Genomic DNA, 27022 nt, shown 5'->3' on the forward strand with positions numbered 1-27022 from the left:
GGATTTGCTTAATGCCAAGAGATAATAGTGAGGGAGCATGAAAACAAGAAAGCTTGTTATGTCCCAAGTCATGAAGTCATGTGAGTACAAAATAGAATAAGCAAAGCGTTTCAGAGCTCATTTGTGTATATTTAAAAACTATCTTCTAAAAATATACAACAAATATGAAAATGAAAGAAAACATGCAGCTCTTCATCTCTCCTTTGGTTTCACTTTTAATGAATCTCTTTCCGTAGCTGCCCTCAGTGCACGTATCCTTCATTTGCTTCCTTCCTTCGTGTGAATTCAGCTGACTGACACATTCATCAATAAGTCTGTGGTTTTCAAACTAATCTTTTTGTCTGATTCACTGTCATGAACATCCTGTTTTACTTCTCTATTAAGGTCTTACTATCATGTTTGCTCTTGCACATCATGTGCGTCTCCCTCCTGTACATGATAATGTTGTTCAAAAACAAACATTTGCATAACATTTTGTTTATGCCAATACATAAAGTTGATCATGTGTAGCTTCCTGCATAAAAAGAGCATAAAACCAAATATAAAACTGCATAACATTCAATACCTTTTTTATTTTTTTCTTCTTCCAAATCCCAGAATTCCTACTTCCTACTACTATACACATGTACGTAGGTCCGAGAACCTCCTCTCCTAGCAACAAAATCATTTACTAATACAGTCCACCATTTTTGTTACCATTGTGTATTAAGAAAGTAAGTGTTAGCACCAGGCAGCCCCAATCAGCATAAACTAAACTAATTACAGTAGTTTTTATAACTTTGTACTGATTGGTGGTGGTCTGTCTGTGTCTGTCTACATTTTTATGTTTGCTTTGGGGCCTCAGGCAACATTTCTGACAGACTTTGAGTGTGTTAATGCAGCTAAAATTGTATATTACAGCTTCACCCTCTTGTATATTCTTTTGGAATATGCTTAAGTATATATTAACAAATGTAATTTAGCAGCAGTAGATTAAGCTATTTAAAGAGTTGTTACTGTCTGCCAATGATCTTCTTTCTACATGTTTGGATACTGTCTCCAATTCTACTCTGATATAAGAACGTCTTGCTGACTCTTTATCATGTATCATCAGCCCACTTCCCAGCCCAACTACACGCTGAACTGGTTATCAGTTGCTCACACTGGTCCCCTCCTTTCACATCTGAAGTACTTATGAGCTTCTTCTTTTCACTTTTAATTCGGGATCATGAAGTTTTTGCTGGGGCGACAGGAGCACAACACTTTTAGGAGCCTGGGTCCCACTGGCAGACACGTAAATCATGTTTTTCTACCTATACTTCCTGCTTTCTAGCAGTGCAATGCTTTTCTGCTTGCTTTCATTTCTGCTTGCATCTTACTACTGATATTCTATTAAAAATTTTTTTAAAAAGCAGCGGGTCCTGGATACTTATAAATCACTGGGACTGATCATTTTACAGCTATTGTGAGTGAGGTCTTCTAACAGAATAAGCCTGTACCAAAATTCACTGGTTAGAAGTGAATGTGGAAGTGAATGTACAATGTAGGAACGACACCTCTTTACCATGGACTCAAAACAGTGGACAAGAGCATGCTAACACACAGCTACTTAGAATCAACAAGACAAAAAACCAGGAGGGCTGTGTACAGGATAATAAATCTACAAATGGCAGTCCCCCAGGAACTCTCTTGGTGCAAAGCCTAAGAATAAATCATTTCCCTGGGAAATAGGAGGACGAGTAGCAGGCAGAGCCCAGAGTTTTGTGATGTGACTGGCTGGCCTGTATTATGATCCAGGTGCCTCTTCAACCCCTGTTCTTGGTAGGACACAGCCGTGGACAGCTGCAAAAGGGACAACAAGAAGTAGAAATACCTTTGAAGGATCTTCTCTGCCTCCTCCTTGGTGATGTCCATCCCTAAATCTGCAAGTGAATGCTGGATTTCTGTGAAGTCTATCCGGCCTGTTGAAAATAAAAAGGAGTCAAATATAAATCACTGTATTTTCAGTATTTATTCATGTATGAAGAACAGCTTAAAGATAACATAATTACACCGTACCATCATTGTTTTTGTCCAAGCTCTTAAAGGTCAGCCGTAACTTCTTCTCATGTTCCTTTAGATACTTGGAGAACTCACTGAAGTCAAGACCGTCATCATTATTTTGGTCTCCCGAGGAAACTATTTTCTAGAAAAGCAAAACAAAGAATGTTAGTAATCCATTTTCTTTATGTCAGAATGTCAGAGTCTCTCAGCTCCCAGAAAGTCTATTTAGGTTTTCTGGTTGTCTGACCTGCTCATTGGGTGGGAGGGGAGGTTTAGTTCAGCTGGGGCCTGAGTTAGTTATGTCATCTCCAGAAACTGCTTTACTCTGCCAGTTGGTGGCAGAATAAAGCAGGTGCAAAATTCAAGAGGTCATGCAAGTTATATGGATGGGTGCAACAGATGGATTGTGTAATCAATGAACGGAAAATACTGCAATAGCATTCCAACCTTTAGAAATTTGTTGTCAAAGTTTCAGACAAAAGTTTCAAGAGACAGATAAATGTGATGCACTGCTTATCAGTGGTGAAACTTAACTATGAGAGCTGAATTTAAGGATACCAGCCACTAGCATGATTTGTGTCATTACATTACAACCAATTTGGTGGCAATCGTGGTCCAGTTACAACTTACAGGAGTGTGATGTGGAAACTTGAAGCCTCCAAAGTGCATACTGTTATAATTAACTTTACAGTTGAGGAGACACTGTGAATCCAGCAGTTTAACGTATTAATCAACTTAATATTCACACATTTATAGATTCTGGATTTTTTTTATTGAGCAAGAATGAAGAATTTCTAATGTATTTTTTTTTCTTTTGTGGAAAAACCATATCAGACACAATCATTATTCACAATTTTTTAAGGGTTAAAAATGTATCTGGAGGGAATCTTTAAAAGGTGCAGTGTGAAGAATTTAGTGTCTAGTGGAACAGATTTGTCGGAAATTGAATTAAAAAATTCAATTTTGTTACCTTACAATGAGCCCTTTATATCTACATAGGGAAATTTAACTTAGGTAACATTTTGAATGAAGGACTTGTATTGGAGTACTTCTTCATTGTTGTATTACCTATGTAAAGAATCTACATACTGTACTTCTTCCACCACTACCGCTGCTTAATTGAATGTGCTGGGAAAGCAGCCATTATGCATGTTTATTACCCATTTATCTTATAATCATGTTGTAACTGCTTCTGTTTTACAGCACCTGGGCACCCACACAGCGGTGACCTCTTTCATGACTCAGACTTTTAAAAGTTATCGGACTCACTGATGAGCCTGAGGAATGCAAGATTATTTGATCAGCCAAGGTGGGACCTTCCTCTCAAAGCCACAGCCCACAATGAACGTTCACCTACCCAGTTTGAACTTTGAGACCATTTGTGAAAATCTGCTCCACCTTTTCGTCACTGACTCTGCTGCTCTTTAACAGTCTGAGCTTGCTGCCATTTTTCATAACAGACCAAATTGTCAAGATGTATACATGCCTCATGATAATTTGTTGCTGTCTGTGGGGGAAAAAACTGAGGAATTGAGCCTTAAATTGAGGTTCTGAAACTCTCTCACGATCGGTCTCTCCACATGTACTTGAATGTAATCTTGGAGGAAGTAAAAGATAATGTCAATTTGCTGTAAGGATTCAGCCATTTATAGATTCATGGTTACTTTCTCCTGTGTGTCTTAATTTTCCCATTTGTTTTTCTTTGAGCCTTCAAAAAGAAGTGCAATATGTCTAATTTACAAAACCTATAATTGGTAGAGGGATTTGGGTTGTGGAGAAAAGCCCTGTTGGGGGTGCATACAGCCTCAATCTGGGCCCGGCATGGCCTCATTCAGTTTAAGGTTCTACATGGCCTTCATTTCTCTGAAGTCAACTCTAAAATGTTCCCAGATACACCTGTGACAAGTGTAGACTCATACCTCTGTCTCTATCATCTACTCATTCTGGCAATGTCCTTATTTGTCCATTTACTGGAGTTCAATCTTCAAAACACTGTCAGATATTCTATTTCAAGATGGTAATTCAGATGGATTCTGTGATGGCTATGTTTTTGGCATAGTAGGAGAGAACAGTTATTATCTTATTGGGAATAATTTAAAAATAACAAAAGTTGTCACTTTTAGTTGGCACAGAGACTGATCCTCTCCAATGGAAGAACCCTCATCCACCAAGCTGGACTAAGGGGCTGGCAGAGGTATGCAGCATCTCAAACTGGAGAAATGGAGAGTTACAATATGTACTACTTATAGATTACCTTTCTAAATTTAACTCCAAATGGTTTAAGTCACATCTAGTTATTGTCTTATATCTATTTCTGTCTTTGTAAACCAAAAGCAGAAATGAGACAATAGCTATGCAACTGCCTGTTTGTTAATAGGTCTGTTTATGTGTTTGTTAATATGCATTTCTATTGTTGTACTGTGTCGTTGTTCTATAAGTAAAAAGAACAATAAAATATGTTATATAGAAAATAAAGGATTAAGAGTCTTGTTTAATTTTTAGCCTTTATTTGTCCAGAGGAGGTTCACCTTTAGCACTAAAACCCTGCTCCACATTCTTATACTCACACTTAAAAGTTTCCCTGAACCACAGTCTGATCTGTTGTCCATTGAGCTGCTCCACTGCAATGTAGTTGGAATGTAAGTGCCTTGCTCAAGGGCACATACACAGTGGTAAAGATGGAGAGATAACACTGCTCATTCTGTTACAGTCCTGCATTCAGAATCTTGCTGCACTGAGATAATAAAATTGGACAAAAGGGAGGAGAAAGTGTGCACATTGTAGTTCTCGTTTTAGCGCAATTTTAATGGGACATCCACAAGTGAGTCACGTTTCAAGCTACACACTCATGTAAACTGATTTACTAATCTGAGCATTTTAATGAAATGCTAGTGTAGCCACAGTCTGTTGTGCAACTGTAATATGACACAACAAACAAAAATATGTTGAATTGGATTAGGTTAGTAGATCCCAATACTACTTTCCAACAAGAACTGTTGACAGTCACTTTAAACAGAGACTCTGACTCAGGGGCTCCCTGACACCCTGCAGCCCCTGGGCCCTTTCAGTATTCTACATAGCATCATTCCTAAGGTAACATTAGGTGATTTTTTACTGCACACTGGCAATAATCAGCTTATATTCCAATTGAAAATATGCATCTGCAATATTTGTAACTATTGCAGTCAAATACATGTAGTGGAGTAAAATATGCAATCAAGTTCATTATTGCTGAAATATTTTAATGAATCATTAAAATGAATAAACAACCATTTTGATAATTGATAAACCATTGAAGTCTATCATCAAGCAAAAATCCCAAACATGATCAAGTTTCAGCTTCACAAATGTGATGATTTGCTGCTTTTTCCTCTATTTTATGTCACCGAAAATTGGAAATCTTTAAATTTCAGACTGTTGGTTAGATAAACAAGTAATCTGAAGACATTACCATGGGCCCTGAGAGACTGTGATGTTTTTTTAAATATATATAATGAATAAAGTACTAGTATCTCACTGTACTTAAATAAATAAATAATACTTAATTACTTCCTATGAGGCCTTGAGCCTCCTAAGTCCTTCAGGAATGCAGAACAACACTATATTTGTGACTTTCTGTCTCCCTATAAGGGCACTACTATCTGTATATAGACATTAGTGACCTTATAGGGAGACAGAAAGTCCTGTATCCATGACTCTACCTGAGCTGCTGCTTTCCCAGTTTGGATGCCCATGGCAGCCAGGCCTGCCTTCAGCTCGGACACATCCACTTTTCCATCCTTGTTGGTGTCCAGTTTAGCGAACAGCTCCTCGTACGTTTTGGACGATTCTTCTGCACACCGGCATTCCGTAAAAAACAGTTTCCTTACAACTTGGTACATGATTAGACTGAGAATGAAAAGTCTTGGCCTTTAGAGCTCCACAAACACCCACACACACACAATGGGAAATTAAATTGGTGTTGAAATACACACACACACACACACACACACCGATTCCTGCGGTTACCACTTCTGGTTTCAATCCCGGATGATTTCAAAGAGATTTCCGCAACACAGCTTGGAAAACAAGTCGTAGAAAAGTCCGCATAAATAAGTGTAGTGTATAATCCAGTAAACAAGCGATACCAAAAAAATAGAAAATGCGGATTTGTAGGAAGCTGTTACGGATGAGGTAGGCTGGCAGCGCTGAGCAAAAGGGTGGAGAGACTGGGTTCAGTTTGCCTGAGAAGACCTCCTCTTCTACTGCGCACACAGTCACTACAGACACACCCTTCAGCAGACACAACTCTCACCACAGTTACTATGTTTACACAGGTTACATTTTCATATTTGATTGCCCACCCAGGTGAGATAGCTGCTTTAATCGCCCTTTTCCTTTGCATCATAATTCAAATAGTTCCCTGCATAAATGCATTTAACAACAACCTATTTTTTTTTTTCAATGCTTATTTTGTGTTGTGGTATTGTGGTGCAACAGTACACACGCAGTCAAACATGTAAAGTCACGCAGAGTAAGCTACAGTTGGTTTCATATACATGTATGCAAGAGTTACTGTGATCTATCTGTTTCAGCTCTGTGAGTCATACCCACAGGAATCTGACAGCTGGTCCAGACAAAACTAAGCTACAAACCTTTTTAATTGGGGGTCCTCAGCTGCTTTAAAGAGAGAGAGGCATTGGAGGCATTGGAGAGGGTGAGGGGGTGACAGGGGATGTGTTTAACCCCACTTTGGAAACTCAGTTAGCATTTAGGAAAACTGCAAATCTAATTAAATACATGTCGGATTAACCTCTTAAACTCTCTCCATTGTTTTTCTTTATGATCTAATGTTGTAGCCTACCAAGAGGAATTTAAAGTAGGCCGGTAAGGATCTCAAAATATCTAACGAGGCCAAAAATGTCAGGTTAAAACTTTAATAGACCTGTATGCAAACTAAATTATGCATAACATACAGTATATTGCATATATGATGTAATTCATGCCAAAAAAACAAAACAACTAAAATTGAAAAATATGAGAATATCCAGAGTGCAGAGTTAAAAATAGAGTCCTACAGCAATACTTACATTATACCACAAGATGGCGACAAATATTATACAACAGCATCTGGTGTCACTTTGTCGCTGTTATGTGTTCAATAAGTGCTGCTGTTGCCCTGACTGACCGCTAGGGGGCGACAAGAGAGAGGAGGCGGGCTTCTCTAAACTACCATCAAGCTTCCAGCTGTCATCACTATGCATCCGCTCAGCAAATGCTTACATCAAGATAAAAGCAGCTCAGCTATACGTGTGGTTGATTATTTAAATGGACAAATCATCATAGCAGGGAAGAACTTCAACATGATTTCTAAAATTTTAAATATACTTTTACTTAAATGTGTTTAACCAAAAACGAAAATAAACGTGCTTATGATAAGGTTTACAATACTATTCAAAAACTCTCCTTGGTTTTAACAATCATCAATCGTGATCAGCCAACTAAATGAATGTCCAGAAATGAGGTAAATAATTTACCCTCTAATATACGGTCTTTGACATCATTTCACATGTTTAAATATGGTTTGTCATATTTTGAATTAAATTGTACATTTCATTTGATGATATACACATAGCTAGGCTACATATAATTCATTATGATTTGCTAGGCCAACATCTGTTCATTTGTTCATGACCTGTTGGTGGCCTAGATGGTTGTGTCTATTTGTTTGTTTGTTTGTTTGTTTGTTTATTTACTCATTGTCTAATGTCTGTGTGTTGTTGTGTGTTGTTATAGTTGAAGTATGTCTGTAGGATTGTTTATTGTTGTTTTGTTTTTGTTTTCTGTTTGCATTGTATGCTAGGACCCCCTCGAAAACGAGATGGTTCATCTCAAGGGTTTATCCTAATAAATAGACTTAAGTAGGCATTCTGTGATAATGTTATTCATGGGGATGGTATTATAGTGAAAATAAATGATTCTCCTTTTTGCTGGGGAATCTTGACCCTACTTTGAGAACTACTGCTATAGTTTACACTAAATTATATATACTGTACTTTAATGTTTTATATTAATTTATTCTGAAGACCCACCGCCGGAAGTGTCTCACAGTCTTCATCCTCCTCCCACAACAAACACTACGCGGATCTGTGCAGAGACACAATGGGGTTGTAATGTCAGCGACGGGCGAGATTGGAGCATCTTCTCAACAGCACTGAGCCTGTGTATGGATTTAATGATGATGAAAAAGAAGAAATTCAAGTTCAAGGTGGATTTTGAGCTGGATGAGCTGTCGTCGGTCCCTTTTGTGAACGGTGTCCTCTTCTGTAAAGTCAGACTCTTGGACGGCGGCTTCTCCGAGGAGTCTTCTCGGTGAGGATGTTGTTTTGGGTTTTTTTTTAATTTAATACGAGCATGAAAAACACTGAGTGGACATGCTTTTTTGGTTACTTGCAGGTTAAATGAGCCCAGTAGCTTTTAAAGCCTCACGAAGCTGCGTTATGAGCTAACAAGGCTGACATTACTCACCAGCTGATGTCAAGCCAAATGAAACACCACCGTCCAACCAGAGTGATATTTTATAATCATTAAATGTTCAATAGCAGCATAAACTACATTTTAACACCCACTGTGTCACAATGATAGTATGCGTTATCTTCATATTCAAGACAGGCGTACTTCCTTGCTGAGGTTGTGAGATTGATTTCTGCCACAAAAGCCAAAATGCTTCCCTTTTTTTTTCTTTCTTTTTTTATTATCATTATTTCTGCCTAATCAATCATCCTCAGTAATGTCGTTTTTTTATTGCCTTTGGTTGTAAAGTTTCCCCCAAAAAAAGTAGGAGTAAGGTGTTTGACTCTGTTGCACACTGATTGATATTGATGGAGCCATGTTGAGTGATGCTTTAATCGAAATGTGAGTTAGTTTAGTTTATCTTTATTTGTTCAAGAGGGACAGTCTACATTAATGAACATATATTTAAAAAAGAGAAAATGCACCCAACAGTAGCCAAAAGGTTAGTTTCCATTGGCAGCCCCCCCTCCCAGAAGAAGCAAGGTCATGCACATCATATGTATCATCATCTTATTAATCACTAAAATAATTAATCATCAATACAATATACAATGTCCTGATAATCACATAAAATAATAAAATATCATTAAGCTACACATGGATGCATAATATATACCCTCCAACCCCTCCCTTCCCCCCCCCCACCCAACTCCCCAGACACACATAATCATAACCGCATATAAAGCCTACATAAATTAAGCTGTCACAGAGGTGAAAAGTGCATTCATTCATTTGAGTATGTCCCTCATGATGTGACGTTTTACTTCCACTTCTACATTTTAAAAGGGTGGAAATATTGTTCTTTCTCTTTCCACTATGGTTATTTCACTGCTTTAGTTCCTTTTATAAAGATCTGACACACTGATCGTAAGTGTTTAAATAAAGGTTAAAGAAGTGGTTCCAACCCTTTTTTTGGGGGGCATTTTGACGTCTTATAAAAAGTGGTGTGTAGTCAGTGTCACATTTCAGATGTCTATGAGTTGTCAACAGCTCCACCAGAATATTTGGGTTTTCCCTCTAAACGTCTCACATTGTTTCATTTCAATAAATGTTTATGAGCCAATATTTCACCAAAAACATTAGAGGAAAAACCCCTCAAACTGAAAGCAGATTTGTGTATCAGAACTTTGTTTTTTCTTCTTTTCTTCCCATTAAACATCTCATGACCCCTCAGATTTCTCTTGTGACCCTTTTGGAGGGGCCCCACCCCGAGGTTGGGAACTACTGGACTGAACACTTGTATATAAAGTAGTATAAACTAGCTCCACCTCCAGCAGCTACAACAGTAACATGCTGCTCTAACACTGATGCTTCACTATTAATAATCTAATGATGTCATATATAATAATACATCACTACTTTTACTGTAATACTTTAACTACATCGAGCTCATGATACTTATGTACTTTTACTTGTAATAGAGTATTTTTACACAGCTGTATTGGTACTTTTACCTAAGTGAAGTGAATTAATACTTCTTCCACCACTGGTAGCTGTTAACACCCAAAAGTCACATACAGTAATGCTGTAAGTAATGTCTTTCACAATAAGAAGTAATGCTGCAACTAACCTTTAGCAATAATTGATTGAATTGATTGAATAATTGATTTATCGACTAATCGTTGCAGCTCTTGTCTTGATTGATTGTTCGGTTCGTAAAATGTTAGATAAGAGTTTAAACTGTCCACCAGATTTCTAATCTGAAGTTAATATCTCCAAATTGCCTTTGTTCAAACAACAGTACAAAACCCCAAAGATGACTTATCACAGAAGACGAACAAAAACATCAAATATTAACATTTCAGAAACAGAAGGAAAGCTGCATTAGTTGAAAATGTTACATTAAAAATAACTTAAAGAATGTTTAACTTGTATCAATCGATTAATTGATTAATTGTTTCATCTTAAGTAAGAACTATTGTCCCAACATTGTCATGTAGTGGAATAAATGGGCTAATTTACATATTTTGGTTCATTTTGACATCAAAATAGTTCTTAACAGCAACTAGAAACGGCATAAAACTGTTGAAACCACGAGAGGAAATTACATTGACTCATTCAGCATCACCCTACTGTCATGAAAATGTCGTTGATACCGACTAGTCGAGACAAGCGAGGACTGTGTAACCACTGCAGAACTGGTTACACAGGAGATAGAGGGACTTCTATTATTAAAGAAAAGAGAAACCTTTGTTGTTGAGGCTGTAGAGATTAGATGTCTTCACCCCAGGACTTCACTTCAGGTTTCAGGAAACTACAGGATGGTAACAGGATCATTTTATTATTGCTGCAATTTTCTCTGCACTGTTTTTTTTGTGTATTTTATTCACGAGCAGCTACAGCAACTAAAATGAATGTCCAGAAACGATGTAAGAGGCTCTTTTAATCCCATATAACCCAGACAGAGAAGTTCACACACAGAGAGAGAGAGAGAGATCCTAATTAAAACATCCTGTGCTGAAATGTTTCGGCTACAAAAAAACGCCCGAGGGTCTTTAAATTACACATTTCTGCAGCGGTTTGATTTGTTAAAGATATCTGTAGAGGCTCTTTTGAGTCACCCCGACTCTCGAGCTTCGTAAAGGGAAGTGTGGGATTGTTGTTTTATGAGCCTTTTGTTTTCCTTTGGTGTGGTTTTTTTCATCAAGACTTCGCCTTTTGTCTCTGCAGAGAAACAAAGTTCCCTTGTTAGGTTAGGTTTGGTTAGGGAGAGACTTTTTCTTCTTCTTTTTAAATGTGATATGGAAGAAGAAAACTATACATCAAATCCATGTCAAATAGATGTGTTTTTATACATTTAAAATCTGACTACAGCTGCCTTTTTTATATGGAGAGCAGCTGTAGTTTAACAAGATATATTAACTCGTGTAAAGAGACGAGTGAGACAACCTCCATTGGAGCATAAAACCCAACTCACACTCACTAATAGGATCTTTTTTTTTTCTCGCTGTGAGCTTTAAACAGTACATGTAATCAAGCTAGAATCTCCAAAGCACATAGTGTCCAGCTGGCTGGGACTCCCCTCTCTCCCTCTCTGGGAGTTCACTCAATTTATCAACCTCGGGATAAAGTCAGAGTGTTTGTAAAACATTGGTCATGCATCTGCTGCTCCTCCGTGTGCATATATGAGGAGGAAGAGGAAGAGGAGGGATGCAGTGCACGACACAGGCCTGTATTTTCAGCCAGTCTTTACCATCTTAACAGTAATCCTGACACTTTGTTAATCTTTTAAGTCCTCAACAGCACATCGATATAGTGTTAACCCTTATACTGTTTATATTCTGATTCATAATTACACCAATTCACATTCATTAATTCCCCCATTAGTTATTAATATACGTTTGATATCTATGGAAAAAAGAGACATTCACAACCACTATATTATGGTCCAGGAGAACATCTTATAGAATATGAAGAATACAACATGTTGAATGCTGATTTTTCAGTTTATATGAAAAATAAAAACAAGTCAAATCTGGACATTTGCATATATAAAAATGTGTATTAGCTGCACAGAAATAAAAATATGAATCTTTTTTTTGTATATTTGGGGTCACATTAGCAAAAGTCCACTGTCACGAAGAAAGATGCATTTCTGTCTGTATTCTGTATCTGTTTTGGCAATTTTTTCCAGATTAAAAGTCTTTTCTGGTATTTTACTTGTTGCTTTTGCTGGCAGGAAAATGGTCAGCCCTGCTCGTATTTAAATCCAAGAAAAAAATCGATAAAAAATGAATTTAGTTTGGTTTGTCTGAACAGAAGGTAGTCTGTGATGTGAGTGGGAGAGGAGAGAGTGAGAGTGAGAAAGAGAAAGAGAAAGCGAGACAGAGAGAGAGAGTAACCATCTGGGCTATCGTAACTCTGCCCACACATCCGCGCTTCTCTTCTCTTTCACCTCAGCTCATCCTTTTAACTGAGAATACACTGCTGCTGCTGCTGCCGCTAGATTTTCACTCTCGTGTGTGTCAATTCAGGTCCGCACCTGCCTGCCACAAACCCAAGAATTCAGCAGTGGGATTAATGGATAGGTGAAAACAGGCTTCTAATGAATTAGCTTGTTTATTAAGAAGCTGAGGATAAGTACATAAGCTCGTATTGACGGCTTGATTCAGAAGCAGAGAGGAGATGTAAGGGCTGGTCATACAGCAGTCATTTAATGTAAGAGTTGTGTAATAATGGTATTTAAATGATGTTAAGTTGTAATTCCCCAGGTTTAAGAATTAAATAAGAATGAGGACAAGAAAGAAAGTGACAAAGCAGGAAATGAGTAAAATATCTTTGAAATCTATTAAAATGGTTTGTTTTTGAACATTGAGAAGGAAATATGTTGTGTTACACGCAGCACAGACAGAATATTTGACATTTGAGTCATTATAGTTACTTTTCCCAATTTTGTGTTTTATTGTTATATAGCTGGGAGGGTCCACTCGACGAGCCCTCGTGGGTTTCATTGGCTCCTTCTGCACATTCCTCTTTTCTTAGTTATTGTTTTTCTTTTCTTAATATCATGCATGTATTTTTTTTTATTTTATGTGCGATCAAAAAAAAATGAGTGAACAGAATATCTTTGGGTTTCACTTACTTTTCTTCAATTTTAACTTATTTTTTTCTTTAACTTTTAAAAAACGTTTGTCTCTTATTCTCTCTTATTTTTATTTATTTACATGTCATTAACATTTGAATCATCTGTGTTTTCTCTTGCGTGCATTGGTCTCAGTTGGTCATTGGTCTTTTCTTTATGTTATCACTTGTTCTGTCTCATTATCAGCTTGTCAATCAACTAGCATGTATGAAAGGTGCTATATAAATACAGTTTGATTGATTGGTCAGGACAAGGCAAGTCAGATTTATTAATATAGCACATTTCAACAACATAACACATAAAATGATATGATGATGATATAAAAGCAACACATGGCAACATAAAAAGACATTTAAATAATATAAAAGTGTTCAATTGGAAATAAAATTAAGGTAAAATAGATTAAGACAGATAAAAACTGTAAGATATTAACCTTGAAAAAGATTTTGGAGTTGGAGCCGACTTGGAGTCTTAAATGTGGAGCATAAAAACTGAACCCTACTTCTCTGTGTTTAGTTCTAACTATAGTCTTTTTTTGAGTTTGAGGAGTTTGTCATTTTTCACCATTTCCTGACTTTTTTTTTTTGTGACTTCCTCACACAGGGAGCCGGTGCAGGCCAACTGCGTTCGATGGAAGAAAAGGTTTTCTTTTCCGTGTAAGATGAGTGCCAACGCAGGGACAGGAGTGCTGGACCCCTGTGTGTGTCGTGTATCTGTCAGAAAGGTACAGCATGAGTCTCAAAATGTAAATTTCCTTGTGGTGTAAAACAAATGTTGTCAGGTTGAAGATGAATCCGGCAAGAGCTTTATGCAAATATCAAAGCCATCAGTTTTGGTGGTGTCAGAATAAGGCTGCAATAAAGAGGAATGTCTCATCATTTCATCCTTGTAGATTTTGTGGTATTGGTTATGTTCACTTTTTGTGTGGCAGTTTGAAACTTGAGATTGCAATGTGAACTGTCTCCTATAAACAGCGGATAGCAAGCACAGCGCTCTGAAGACAACAGACTCATCAGTGTGAAATCTTGTGCCGCTCGTCCTTTTGTTGTCCTTCAAGCCTCGAGCCTCAAACACGAACGAGCTCTGAGCTGTTCAAATCATTCATCTAACGTCATTTTTAAGCTTATATGAGACAAAAACATCAGTAAGAACAAGAATGATTTAATAAGTTCTAAAACATTGAATATGGAGTGCTTAACATCTTCTGTTAAGAAAAACACACAACTAATGCTTCTTTAAATTACAGCATTAAACCAAAATACTATGCCCACAGAATAAAGGAAAAGAAAAGAAAAGGAGATCAGTGGGTGAACTAAAACCATCAGGCATGAATTAAATAGACAGTAAAAGATGACATCATATTAAAAGCACATCTGTAAAAGTTTTTAGAAACTATTTCTTCTATTCTGATCAGTGGAACAGCGTAAAACGGACCACAGGTGTAAAATACCAACAAAACAGAAACTCACTTGTATAAATTCTGCTGCTCATGTTCAAAAACAGAGTACCTTTTAAGTTACTAAATTATTAGTCGATATTGCAGCGATAATGTATGGATGACTATTGATTTAAATTCTAGTATTTAATCAATTATTTACATTCACGTTTGCTTACTGATACATTTGATGGCGTTTTACAGCCGCCACCAATACATACTGAGGGGTACTGAACTGAATTCATATTCAAAATACCATTAAAAACAAGGACTTACTAACGGTGAAAAACTGAAATTCAATCACATGTTCAATGCCAAATTTAGGAGCAGAACTTCTGACTTAATCATGTTCAAATTAAGCTTCAAGTCTCGAGGATTTGAGACTTTTTTTTCTTTTTCTTTTTTAATTGAGTAACCTTTTAATTGTTTGTTTTTCTTTTCCAGGAGCTGAAGGGTGGAAAGGCATTTGCAAAGGTATTTCCTCACTTGATTATGAGGTTATCCCACCCTCATCCCCATCCCCTAACCCCCACCTCCAGGTCACCTCGATTTATAGTAATCAGCCATATTTATGTAGAGAGCCTTGTGAGCTCTCAGCAAACAGATGGTCTCCGCTGCCTGCAGGTTGGCTCGTTATGCCACGTCTGTTCAGTTTCACTACTTGATAGTAATTTCCTCAGCATGCATAACCTCTTCTACACTCGTCAGACTGTATAAGATGTTATTCATTTTCATTAAATGTTAAAAGTGCAACAGATTAACAGCCAATTATTTAAGAGAAGATTTTGTCCTAATCAAAAACAAATTCAAAAGTATGCGCCTGTCATTTTACATCCAGAGATTGTCAAAGTGCTGATTGGACAAAAGATGAATCTCTTGAGAGAGACAGAAGGTCATCTTGTGTCATCCTCTCTTCTACAGCTCGGTTTTGCAGATCTGAATTTAGCAGAGTTTGCTGGCTCAGGGAACACAACCCGCAGATGTCTGCTGGAAGGCTACGATACCAAAAACACTCGTCAGGATAACTCTATTCTCAAGGTAACTTTGAAGTTACGGTAAAGTATCCACAGCGGCCTGATTTGACTTCTTTTTGGGAACCTTTTGGTGGTTTGAGTAAAAACCTAGTATTTTTCAGAACTAAAAACGAGGCAGAGGAAATGTTTTTGCACAAACGTCTAACATTGGTAACAAGAACAATGGCCAGGTGCCCAGGTGGTCCATTCAATCGTAGCCAGAAATAAACCATTGAAGAAGAGCAGTGGAAAGTAAAGGGATAGGTTTCTGTCTCACCACAGCTATTTTCTGCAACCTTTTATGGAGCATTACATCAGCCCCTAATTTCTAACAAAAAAAGATGCTGTCTGACTTTTTAAGATCAGTTGGTTAATCTGCATTAAGACTTCTGGCATTGACCATTTACCTTTTGGAGTTTAGCTTTGTGATTCTTGTAAAATTGATATTAAACTTGAACCAACCAACTTTTCCTTTTTTTCCGTCTGATAACTGAATACGCCAATATGAACCAATCTTGTTTTATTTGTCTGTTAACAGGTTATCATCAGTACGCAGCTCATGTCAGGAGATCCCTGTTTTAAAACGTAAGTGAAAGTGACATTTTTCTACTTTAACTCCTGTGATTTATATCATTCCCCTCTCCTCCTTCCTTTCAGCCTCTATGCCAGTTACTTTGAAATAAAGGCAAAAAAACATATTAATTTGCAGTGTGTGCAGTGTTTAGCTTGAGATTTATGATGACAATTATTTTAATGCTTGTGCTCACAGTGGCCGCGCTCAGATTTGGATATTTAAGCTACCATTGGAAAACCAAAACCAACCCATGACCTTGACTGCACTGTAATATAAAGCCATGCCCACTTTGTTGAGTTGTTGATTACTTTGTCTTGCCTTGCCTTTATAGGAATAAATACTTTTTAAGATAATTATTTTCCAAAGTTATGACACGTGTGGCTGACTGCAGCTAGAGAAAGTGCTAGCTGTGGATGTGGAAAGTTTAATGGGAATCAAACAATGTAAGATTGATGCCTCAATAATCCAATAATGAGTTTTCCACATGTTGAAATCACAACTTTCATCCTGCAATGAATACACTTTTAGGTCATACTGGGTCTTCTAGTAGAAATATGTGTCAATACAGAGAAAGAAATGTTGCTTGCTAAAGGCAAAATCTGACCTAAAAATTAGTCAGTAGCTTGTTCATGCCAAAAAATGCATCTTCTTTTGTTTCCTCATGTGTTTAATCTCTATCTGAAGCTGAATGACAATATTTTATGGCCTAACTGACCAGTCTCTCTATTAATATATATATTTTTTCATTTTAATCCTCTTGTGCCCCATTTACCTTATTTTCATCTTTCTCACTTTGCATTGTATATTTTTTTCCCCCAGAAGAATTATCTAAAATAGACACACTGAAATACGAGAGAGGACATAAAGCCTCATTGTCTCTCCTCTGTCATCAGGCCTCCCTCCACAGCTACAGTAATAGGGATCCAGGGAGATGCAGAGAGCCTGCTGGAGGAGAGGAGGGGAGGGGACTCACAGAAAGCCTCTTCTGGTGAGACCGACCACGCCACATTACACTCCTGCGCTCTGCTTAGTCATCCCATTTGCTTTTCTAAACATTTACAGGCTCCTGATAGAGAACGCTTTAGCCATCCCATTTTACACTGAGCTCACTGCTGTATATTTACATTGGATTGATATGTATACGTCCCAATCAGCTTTCAGAGACACTAATATATCCCCCCCACCAGTATATTAGCTTATAATTTGGAGGCTAAAACTGTATATTCAACTGTGATTGAATCCCATCTGCAGAGTTGTGTGCAGTAGACAGATCCAGAGTCTGTGTGCTCTGTGAAGCATGATCACTGCTCAAGTAAAGTCACTCTTCATTGTAGTCGGTTTCCATTCTATATAACTATCTAGAAAGCTAACAAAATAACAGATTGAGAGTCAGTAATCTGGTTCCACATGTGATTTTTAGAGTGATTAAGATCTAGTTTCATAGTCCAAGTTCAGAACAGGGGAGGGTTATTGTAAGTAATACCATCTGATATAGTTCTTTCATATTCCTATATATTAACCTTATGCACTGTAATGAATGCCTGATTTATCTGATATATATTCCGCCCCTATGTTGTGTCCAACTCTGAACACACACCAAGCCTTCCCTGCTGCTGCTTTACATTAAAAGATTTACAAAGGGAAATGACTGACAGGCTTTTAGTGTGGCGCAACTACAGGAAGTAAAGCCTTATTTGTCACCAAGTTTGACAGCTAACATCTACAGTAAGTCTGACGTCTAGACCGTTTTTGTGCTTGTGTGCATTTCAGCACTTTTTTTGTTGGTGAATCAATTAAACAAACTAGTTAGAAAAGCAATAGATGCACACACCTCCAACACACCAAGAGAAGCATCACTCTTGACCATGCTGCGCTTCGGCAATCCAGTTTAAATATTCCAGTGTTATAGAAGTTTATGGAAAGTTTAAGTCTGATAACTTGTGCATTGTTACGTCTCTACATTAGGATGCATGTAACTCTCTGATCCACCGTTGTGAGAATATTGCTCTTCCAGCTGTCCCTTTCTGCTTCATTTCTCTCCTCTTCCACCCCCCCTCTCTCTCTTTCTCTTTCTCTCTGTCTCTTGTACTGTGAGTGTGTTCATGTATGTTGAATGCTTGTTCCTCCTGGAAGCTTCAGTGTAGCACAGCTCTTTCATGTATAATTTAAACTCGTTCTCTTTTAGATTAGCTACAATCTGCTCTGACCCTGTAGGCTCTTACATGGTTAAAAATAGGACTGTGTGCAAGTCTGTCTGGGGGGTTTTGTGTGTTTGCATGTGCATGTGTGTGTGTATGCATTTGTTGGCTGTATATGATGCTCTTTGACATCACTATCATCATGTCCTGACTGCAAATTTGCATTGTAAGTGCAGGTATGTAAACTTACACGGGTGTGCGGTTCATCTTTCAGTCCAGATGGGATGTTTGGTGATTTATTTATTTTTTGGTAGAGGATTATTCTGAGAAACACACACTGTCTGGGACAAATAATCTATTAAGATATCACGGGTGTCCTTCAATGGTCTTTTCATATTTTCTGAGGTTGAGGCATTTCCTTCCCTGCAGGCATTTGAACTCGCAGCTCAGCCTTTTTACTGGTTTGACTATTTGACATTTAAAATGGTGACACATATGTTTAATGTTTCTGCACAAGCTTTAAAAAGGCTCCGACTTTCTGCTGGGTTTTGTTTTGTATCCTTCTTCAGTCACACAGTAAATGGGATGCATCATAGATCATTTTCTTGTCATCTGTGTATATTTCAGAATGCAGAATTAATTGTGTTGCAATACTGATGAACAAAGTATGGTTAAAGGATTTCATCAGAAGTTGCCCTGTTATTTCAAGCCAATGTTTCTATTTTCGCCAAGATAAACTAAGCCAAGCTAGTCCTGTGACCAGACACTTACCAGCTGTGGTCACTCGCTCACTGACTCAGGGATGCTTAGATGAGGGACGATGTATAAGGATTATTCTGTGTATAGCAGTTATTCACCCAAACAGAGAGGATTATGTTTTCTCCCTATATGTGCATTTTATGTTGCTGATGCTGCCAGTTGACAGCATTAGGGTACAAAATCAACACTACATTGATAGCATACAGGCTGTATACAATTTAAAACACCAAGTGAGTGTACATATATATGGATGAAACAGCACAAAGTGGGTCCACATCTATGATTTCAAATGAAATCTGACTACTTTTCCTTCAGCAGACCAGATTATAGTTACTGGAACAGAGGCTTCACTGTCTGAGGTTGGATGTATTGGAAAACAGAGAACAGCATGTTTGACACCTTTAATTGTGCTGCTGATGTTATTGATTGACTTTGGTCGAACACAACTCAAACACACTCAGAGCACATGTTGGATCACTTGTTTAAACAACTGCTACTTTCATTTAGACTGTATATAGGACTACACATAGCTGATGTAGTGAGCGAGACTGTAATAAGTTTTGTGACAGTGCCAGTTTGAGCTTTCCATGTCAGGTTCTTACTTCTAAATCAGAGGCATGTGGGGTTTTTTTTACTCAATATACCAGACTTTTGTTGAGTTTTTCAGCCTCTGTCATCTTATATCTGTTTTTTCATTTGTTTTCTAACCTAGCAGAAACTCGAGAGGGGAAGTGTCCGGTTGTTTCGGATGATTTTGGGGCCTGTGGGCACTCACGGACTTCCAGCTACGCCAGCCAACAGTCTAAACTCTCAGGTAAGGCCATTCTGCTTGGAAATAAATGTGAAGCTTTATCTGATAAACTGGTGTTGGTCTGACCTGGAAGAAGTCATACAGACCACCGTCTTTCAGTGGTGTCTCAAAAGCCACGGGGGAAGTCACGGAGGTGTTAGAGTGCAAAATCTCTTCTCTCTTAGCCGAGGGGGCAATTCAAATTGTGCCAGTGGAACAGTCTGGGATTTTACTCCTGGTACTTCCTCATCCCTAAAAAGGCAGGTTTACTGTGTCCAATTCTAGATTCTAGAGGTTTCTTCAATTAACCAAAAAATACAAATTCAGGATGCTCACACACAAAGTTCTGTTCGACTGGTTCACATACAATGCACAGAAAATATCAAAAAATATCAGATATTCAGGTTGTCATTCGCCCCAAGCCTCTTCAGCAAGTGTGTGTAAGCAGCTCTGAATCTGATGTGAGCTACTGGCCTCAGGGTGCCGCCGTACCAGCATATTTGGACAACTTTGTCTTCTGTGCTCTCAGCAGGGAGGAATCAGAGAGAGACACTCAGATGCTGTTAAGCAAGTTCTACAACTTCAGTGTCACGCAAAGAGTGTTTTCTCTCCCACTCAGAGTATAGAGTATTTGGATCTCAAAATAGACTGTCTCTTTTCACTCTGTTTCACTGGGGTAACTTGATCTCACTAGTAGCTACCTGTCATTCCTCAGGTGCTGCTAAGACGTTGGGTGTCCTCATTGCATCTGGACATACACATCACCTCAGTCGCATGGTTGGCTTTTCCCCAGGAACTGTAGTTATGAGTAAAACAGTGACAACAGACGCTTCACTGACAGGCTGAGGATCTGTATAGGAGGGCAGGTCAATAAACAGGAACTGGCCTCCGAGGCTCCGTCATGCCCATATAAATTACCTGGAGCTATTTTTTCTGGCTCTCAAACATTTCCTGTCACTGCTGGGGACACAACAGCCTTATGTAAACCGGCAAGAAGGCGCTCCGTGAAGTTGCAGTACACAGATTGGCTCAGAGTCTGATGTTGTGGAGCAGCGAGTGCCTGCTGTCATTACACTGGTTCATCCATGCCCAAACATGCTGCTGTACAAATTACCCCCGCTTGGCCTCGTCACTCCGATACTGATCAGAGTGACAGAGCAGCAGCTAGCTTTGATTCTGCTCCATATTGGTCCGGCACACTGCGGATGGCACACAGGAGCACGGACAGATGTTTTACCCACACCTGAATGACTGGGCTTATTATGAGAGACAGTAAATCTGAATGGGTCTGGTTTCCCATTGAGATCCAACTCAAGATGATTAGTATGCCTCATAACAGATGTGATGTTATTGGAGCTTCCCTGCTAAACTTTTTCTTACCGGGTAAAATATGCGTGCAGGGTCGAACTGAGCAAAGCTTTTGACTAAGGAGGAGAAATGAGATAAAATTATTTTCCAGTGACACTATCATAGAGTTCAGTCCTGACGCTTGAGTTTCCATTACAGACAGATCAGATGACTGTAATAAAAGACCGGAGGAAGTGGAGAGATGCACTGCAAAGAGCTCTAATGGCCCTCTTGACTTGGATTTAGAAAGATTTAATATTTCCTGCCTCGTGTAACTCTCGATAGAATTATTTGAACCTCTTATTTTTGTGTGGGAAGTTTGGTCTTCTGCGGCTGTAGTGAACCGATGCCCTGAGATGTCTCTTGCTTGAAATAGCTTGCTCAAGACATGAGCAGCACGTAAGTGTGTGGGTGTCATTGCAACTCTACCAAAGTGCTAAATCATTAAACACACTGCAAGTTGCAAATCTGCACAACAGCAAAAGTGGTTTAGCAGCAGCATAAGAAGCATTATAGCTCTGATTATTGATTTAAGAATGGATATTTTAATGCTTAATGGTTGACAGCAACTTTGTTTAACATTGGTTTTCTATTAGGGAATTAATTATTTTAGATTCATGTGATCTATTTTCGACTGGTGATGTTACTACATACATCTGTAATATTAAGAATGTATCTCAGTAGCAGTTGCTTCCCATGCTACACTACACCTTTGCATGATTTGTAGGGGCATACAGATATTTAAACTTGCTGACAAATCATTGGGACTAGAGATGGAAAAATATTAAAAGCTGTTGGTCAAAGATCAATTTTTACGACTTCACCAGAGGAAAAATGTCAAAGCACCCCTGAGGTAATTGTAGAGCATATTATTCAACAACAGATACTAACTCGTTGTCTATTCCTATCAGGCTACAGCACAGGTCATTCCCGCTCCTCCAGCATGTCAGAGTTCAGCCACCGGAGAAACCATTCGGTGGGCAGCGCCTCAACAGGCATCGGCAGCATACCAGAACCCAGCGAGGACCGAGACAGAGACTCCAGACCCTGTCCCGCTCTGCCTGAACATCCAGCCACCACCACCTCCTCCTCCAGCAACCCTACAGGCACACCAGTCCGTAGCGCTTCGTCCTGTGAACGACTCAACAGGTGAGCAGTTAGTTCATTTAGCAAGAAAAGGAGCACAAGGAAATCCAGTTTATGAAAAGGAAGTCATTTTCAACAGCTGTGTTTGATTTATAGTGAGTGGGTCATACATTTGTCATTTTTTATTGCATATTCTGTGCAAAGGACAGTTAAAAATGCACCAGTGACATATCTGAGCACAAAGTAGAGCAGTAGTAAGTTGCATTAGGGAAGTTGCACACAATCACACCTGAAAGCTTTGCCACGTTTCAGGAAGCAGCTGTCGTGCTTTGAGACAGAGCAACGGAAGAGTGTCTGTTGTTTCATTATGCGGTGTCAATGACATCTATTATTTAAAACTGCCACAGCCACTGTTTTTTTGTGATGTCATCTTAAAACATCAGCATATAAGAGCTCAGGCGCTACAGAATGTTTTACTCTATCCAGATATTTCATTAGTTTTTTGACATCCTGGAAAAAACCTTTACTGCTCAACACATAAATACAACACAAAATGAGTAATTGCAACACTGATCTTTGCATTATTATACTAATCTTTCGACTAAGTGTAGCATGATTTTTTAAAAAAAAGAAAAAAAAAAAGCTTCAAGCACTAGTTATCACGAGAAACAGTGAGAAAAAGTGGAGTAAAGAAATACAAATGTGTATCAAAGGTCTATTGTAACAGTAACCATTAGTAGCACTGATGACTGTGTGAGTCAACTGAAAAGGCGTCGTTTCCAGTTGCCTTGTGAAATCCCTATGGATCACTTGTCAACCACACCCCTGCTTTTTAGCACTAAATGAAAAGTTAAGAGAGTAAACATCTCAATTTTGCTGTGGAAGCCATTAGTGATTGAACACACCAAATGACTGCCCGTTATCCTCCCCACAGACACCCAGTGAAGCAGGACTCCATGGAGTCTCAGCTGAAGAGAATGGACGACACGCGGGTGGATGCTGACGACGTTGTGGAAAAGATTCTCCAGAGTCAAGATTTTACACCGAGCCTACTGGACTCTAGTGCAGAAGGTAAAACACACACACTAAAAAACAGATTATTTATCTTTTATATCTTCCCAATCAGATTGTCCTAATCTTATCTCATCAGTGAACAGTTAACGTTATAAAATGCAACACTATCCTTGTACTCTGGAGTCTAATAGCAACAATGATCTAGATCTAGATTTAATAAATATATTTATGGACTTAAAAACATCATGAATTAACTAAAAAATAATTGAATATTGATTAACCAATCGTGGAAATAATCATTAGTTGCAGCCCGCACAGAAAGATCCCTGTACTGTATGTGTCAAGTGCTATTTGCTTTACACAATGATTAACTTAACATTGCTGCGTTACCCCCACTAGTCAGTCTGTGTACTTTGAGGATCGAGGCATTGTTTCTCTATCCAAGGTCTCATCCAGCTCAAAGCTCGGAAAAGAAAGCTGCTGTCAATACATGAATATTTTTAGATTGCCTAGCAACTGGCTGCTCTTCATGACAAGAATTACACAGGAGGACGATGGTGCTTTCTGTACTGACTAACTACAACTGTGTCTATTTCAGAGGAAGGTTTGCGTCTGTTTGTCGGCCCTGGAGGAAGTACAGCCCTCGGAAGCCATCACCTTCCCACCAGGTGAGCAATTTAGTCCTCGGGTTATTCACTGAACTGAAGTCACCTCACATGATTTGTTCTTTATTGTAAATGGAAAGAGGTGGAGGATGCAAATGTAGTTTTTTTGTCGCAGATTCAATCAACATTGGTTATTCCAGCTTTCTCTTGATGCTTACTGTTTCAGTCTTTAATTATCTCTAACCTGCACAAAGATAGTTTCCAGCCAGCACACTCACACCAGATTACCTCAAATGAATTTGGGCCAAAGATGATTCATCTGCTATGTCTCCTGTATTAAAAGGATAAATCCAATGTTCTATATGTTTCCTGTTCTCCATGAAGCTCAGAAAAAGATCAGAATCAACAATGTGTTAAAGCTGTTGCTCACTACTTGTGTACTACTACTGAGTAAATTTTTTTTTTTTTTTTTTTTTTTTTTTTTTTTAAATAGCCACAAAGAAAGGGCTACATGGTGCACTGAAGCAGCTGGGCACTGTTAGTTTTGGCAAACATTATTCAAACAGGAGTAAATGGTGCATTTGCTTTGGACTTTTTTTCAGATGTGAATCAATACTGGCAAGTATTTATGGCAGCAGGGCAGTGTGTATGGTTTGACTCAATACAAAAATAACTCAATTACTGTGCTTGTGTTCATAGTAATGTATGAATATGGATCGCTGGTGTGTTTTTTAATAGTTTTTGGACAACAGTGAAGGTCTACAGCACAGAGAAATAAGCCATACCAGGCTTTGGCTATACAGATAGCGCATCTTCACACTGAATTTGTTAATAAAAGAAAGAATATCATCAGCTTTATACTTTAAATGTTGATGTTGCTTAGTGCAGTCTAACAAACAAACAGAAAAAGAGGAAATGACCGTAAGCTGAGTTCTACTTTGTATATGAGTCAGTCTGATAAGAAATGACAGCTAATCTTGTTCATTTGTGTCATTCCAGGGTCGGTGCTGGAGCATACGAGCAGGTGGTGATAAAGCGTTAAACCTGTAGCCTCTCAGAGACTGACTGACACACTGCTTACATCCTAAAACTGGAAGTGAGGCTGTGTCATATTTCAATCTTCATTCCTGCAGCACACACGTTACCTGATCAGCACGATCTGCAGCCTGATCACCCAGTGAATGGTAAATGTTACAACAGTGCCCTCCTGTGTTCATATCTGCTACACAACACTGTAGCTTCCTGGTAGATCTTTAATAGCAAGAGGTGGACGGTTATCATCTCAGTGTAAACACATACAGCTGTGAATCATGGGAAATGAAACCCATTGACCGGTGAGTGTTCAAAATATTTAACATGCATGTCAGGAGCTTTTTTTTTTTTTTTTTTTTTTTAAATTCTGGCTCCCTGTGCAGAAAGAAGTGTTTCTGGGTTGTCACACAGCACCCAAACTCTACTCTTTTAAAACCGTTACAAACTGGAAGAAAACGATTAACCTTTTCATCTTTTAATGGAGGACGTGAGGACGGGCTCTGTGTGCACATCATCAGAGCAAACTGAAGTCCCCGCTGCAGGAGAATATGCCCTACGTTTTCAATACATTCCTTTTGTCTCTCAGTGATTACATGTTTTGTTTTTTGGACTTCCTTTTAAAATAGGAGGTACTATTTAATACTCGCCTATAAGCTGCTAAAAAAAAAAAAAAAAAAAAAAAAAAAAAGCCGAAGTTGTAAGCACGCCGAGAAAAAAAAAAGTTGGTGTTTTGAAGGTGAGAATATTTTACTACAAAGTGTCAGACTCGAGATATTAGATGTGTGAAAATGGACTGTGTGTGAGTGTGTATGCGTCTGCTATGTGACAAGACCACTTTTATTTTGTAGTAACAGTAAACCTTTTATGGAGGAGGGATTGTACCTTATCTGTAATTAATGCTATGTTGGTACTCGCATTGAGAAAATAAGATAACATGACAATTTGCTTATTTTTATAATAGAGGACCCTGTTCTTATTTGTTTGACGCACTGCTGTTTTAGAAAATCTTGCAGTACTAATCTGCCTTACAAAGGCAAAATGCAGTGATAACATATTAGGTGAAAATTAAAGTTCAGATGGGTCTTTTTAAATGTGTGACTACATATTGGAGCTAAAAACCAAACCGCAGTAGCTGCACTCTGTCTGTGTAGTTTCTGCATTCTGGTTTTACTTTGCTCCCCAGGTTGCAGAGACTACCTTTTTAGTTTTTGTAAACTCTGGGCTCTAGTTGCATTCACTGCACTCTGTCTGTTATCTTTTTAAATAACAATATCCATGCTGATGAACCAACATATTAGTAATTTAGTTTCTTATTCCGCATTACTAAAATCTTACCAAAAAGAAGAAAAAAAACCCAGCTAACGTCTGCCGGCTTTGCTTTTCAACCCCAGTAAACTTCCTGAGATTTGTTGTGGTTAAGCTACTTTTAAAACCACATATTTAAATATATTCAATTGTAAATTAATTTCCATTTTGATTTAATGTGATGTGTGAATGTAAGTGTTAATAATAGATACAAACATTAGCAAAATACATTTAATTCCAAAAAGCCATAGATTATATGTAATCAAAATTTAAAAAACTGTATTTTCTTAAAGTAGTTTAAAAGGACAAGAAAGCTGTAAGAACATATTTTGTTTGTAGATGTTGTATTTTCCCCTCACATTCCCTGAAGATCCTAAAATACAGTGCAGTATCTGCATTGTTTTTGGTATGTAGAAGGGAATCTTTTTTTTTTTTTTGGGAGTAATCAGCCTATAAAAGGTTAAAAATGAAGGCACTACTTTATATCTGCTACTGTTGCCAGCTAGTCTGAACACTAAACCTCTTTTTTCTTTGACTTTGCTGCGTCTGTAGTCACTGCTCTCCGCCTCTGTTGGGAAATACATGCCAGATATCTATTGTATACCTGCGCTTTGCAACTCAACTAGATCTATTTGAGCTGGCTCGTGGACCAGGAGTCTTGCAGTACATCAGTGAGCAAATGAAATATTTTGTGATGTAGCAACAGTTTAGTTTCACTTGCAACTAATGCATACTGTAGTTTGTTTTACTTCAGGCTTGTACAGAGGA

The 27022-nt window shown here is 38.3% G+C and overlaps 2 protein-coding genes across 2 annotated transcripts in view; one reads left to right on the top strand and one right to left on the bottom strand.

The window, feature by feature from the left end:
• Positions 1–6213, bottom strand: part of slc25a24 (solute carrier family 25 member 24) — a 14266-nt gene extending 8053 nt beyond the window's left edge. The window contains exons 1-3 of the mRNA XM_053321821.1: positions 5724–6213; positions 2038–2164; positions 1853–1940 (exon numbers count right to left, since the gene is read on the bottom strand). Of these exons, the coding sequence (XP_053177796.1) occupies positions 1853–1940; positions 2038–2164; positions 5724–5903 (395 nt within the window). The 5' untranslated portion in view covers positions 5904–6213. The remainder of the gene's footprint in view (positions 1–1852; positions 1941–2037; positions 2165–5723) is intronic.
• Positions 6214–8201: 1988 nt separating this feature from the next.
• On the top strand, positions 8202–25197 carry fam102bb (family with sequence similarity 102 member Bb). The gene is made up of 11 exons (XM_053322254.1): positions 8202–8373; positions 13760–13880; positions 15036–15065; positions 15513–15629; positions 16143–16189; positions 17072–17166; positions 19791–19889; positions 22124–22361; positions 23233–23369; positions 23911–23980; positions 24917–25197. Exons 1-11 carry the CDS (start codon positions 8228–8230, stop codon positions 24957–24959), a joined length of 1143 nt encoding a protein of 380 aa, XP_053178229.1. The 5' UTR covers positions 8202–8227; the 3' UTR covers positions 24960–25197.
• Positions 25198–27022: the final 1825 nt, after the last annotated feature.

This window comes from Scomber japonicus, chromosome 7, assembly GCF_027409825.1.
Source record: "Scomber japonicus isolate fScoJap1 chromosome 7, fScoJap1.pri, whole genome shotgun sequence".
NCBI classification, from domain to species: Eukaryota; Metazoa; Chordata; class Actinopteri; order Scombriformes; family Scombridae; genus Scomber; species Scomber japonicus.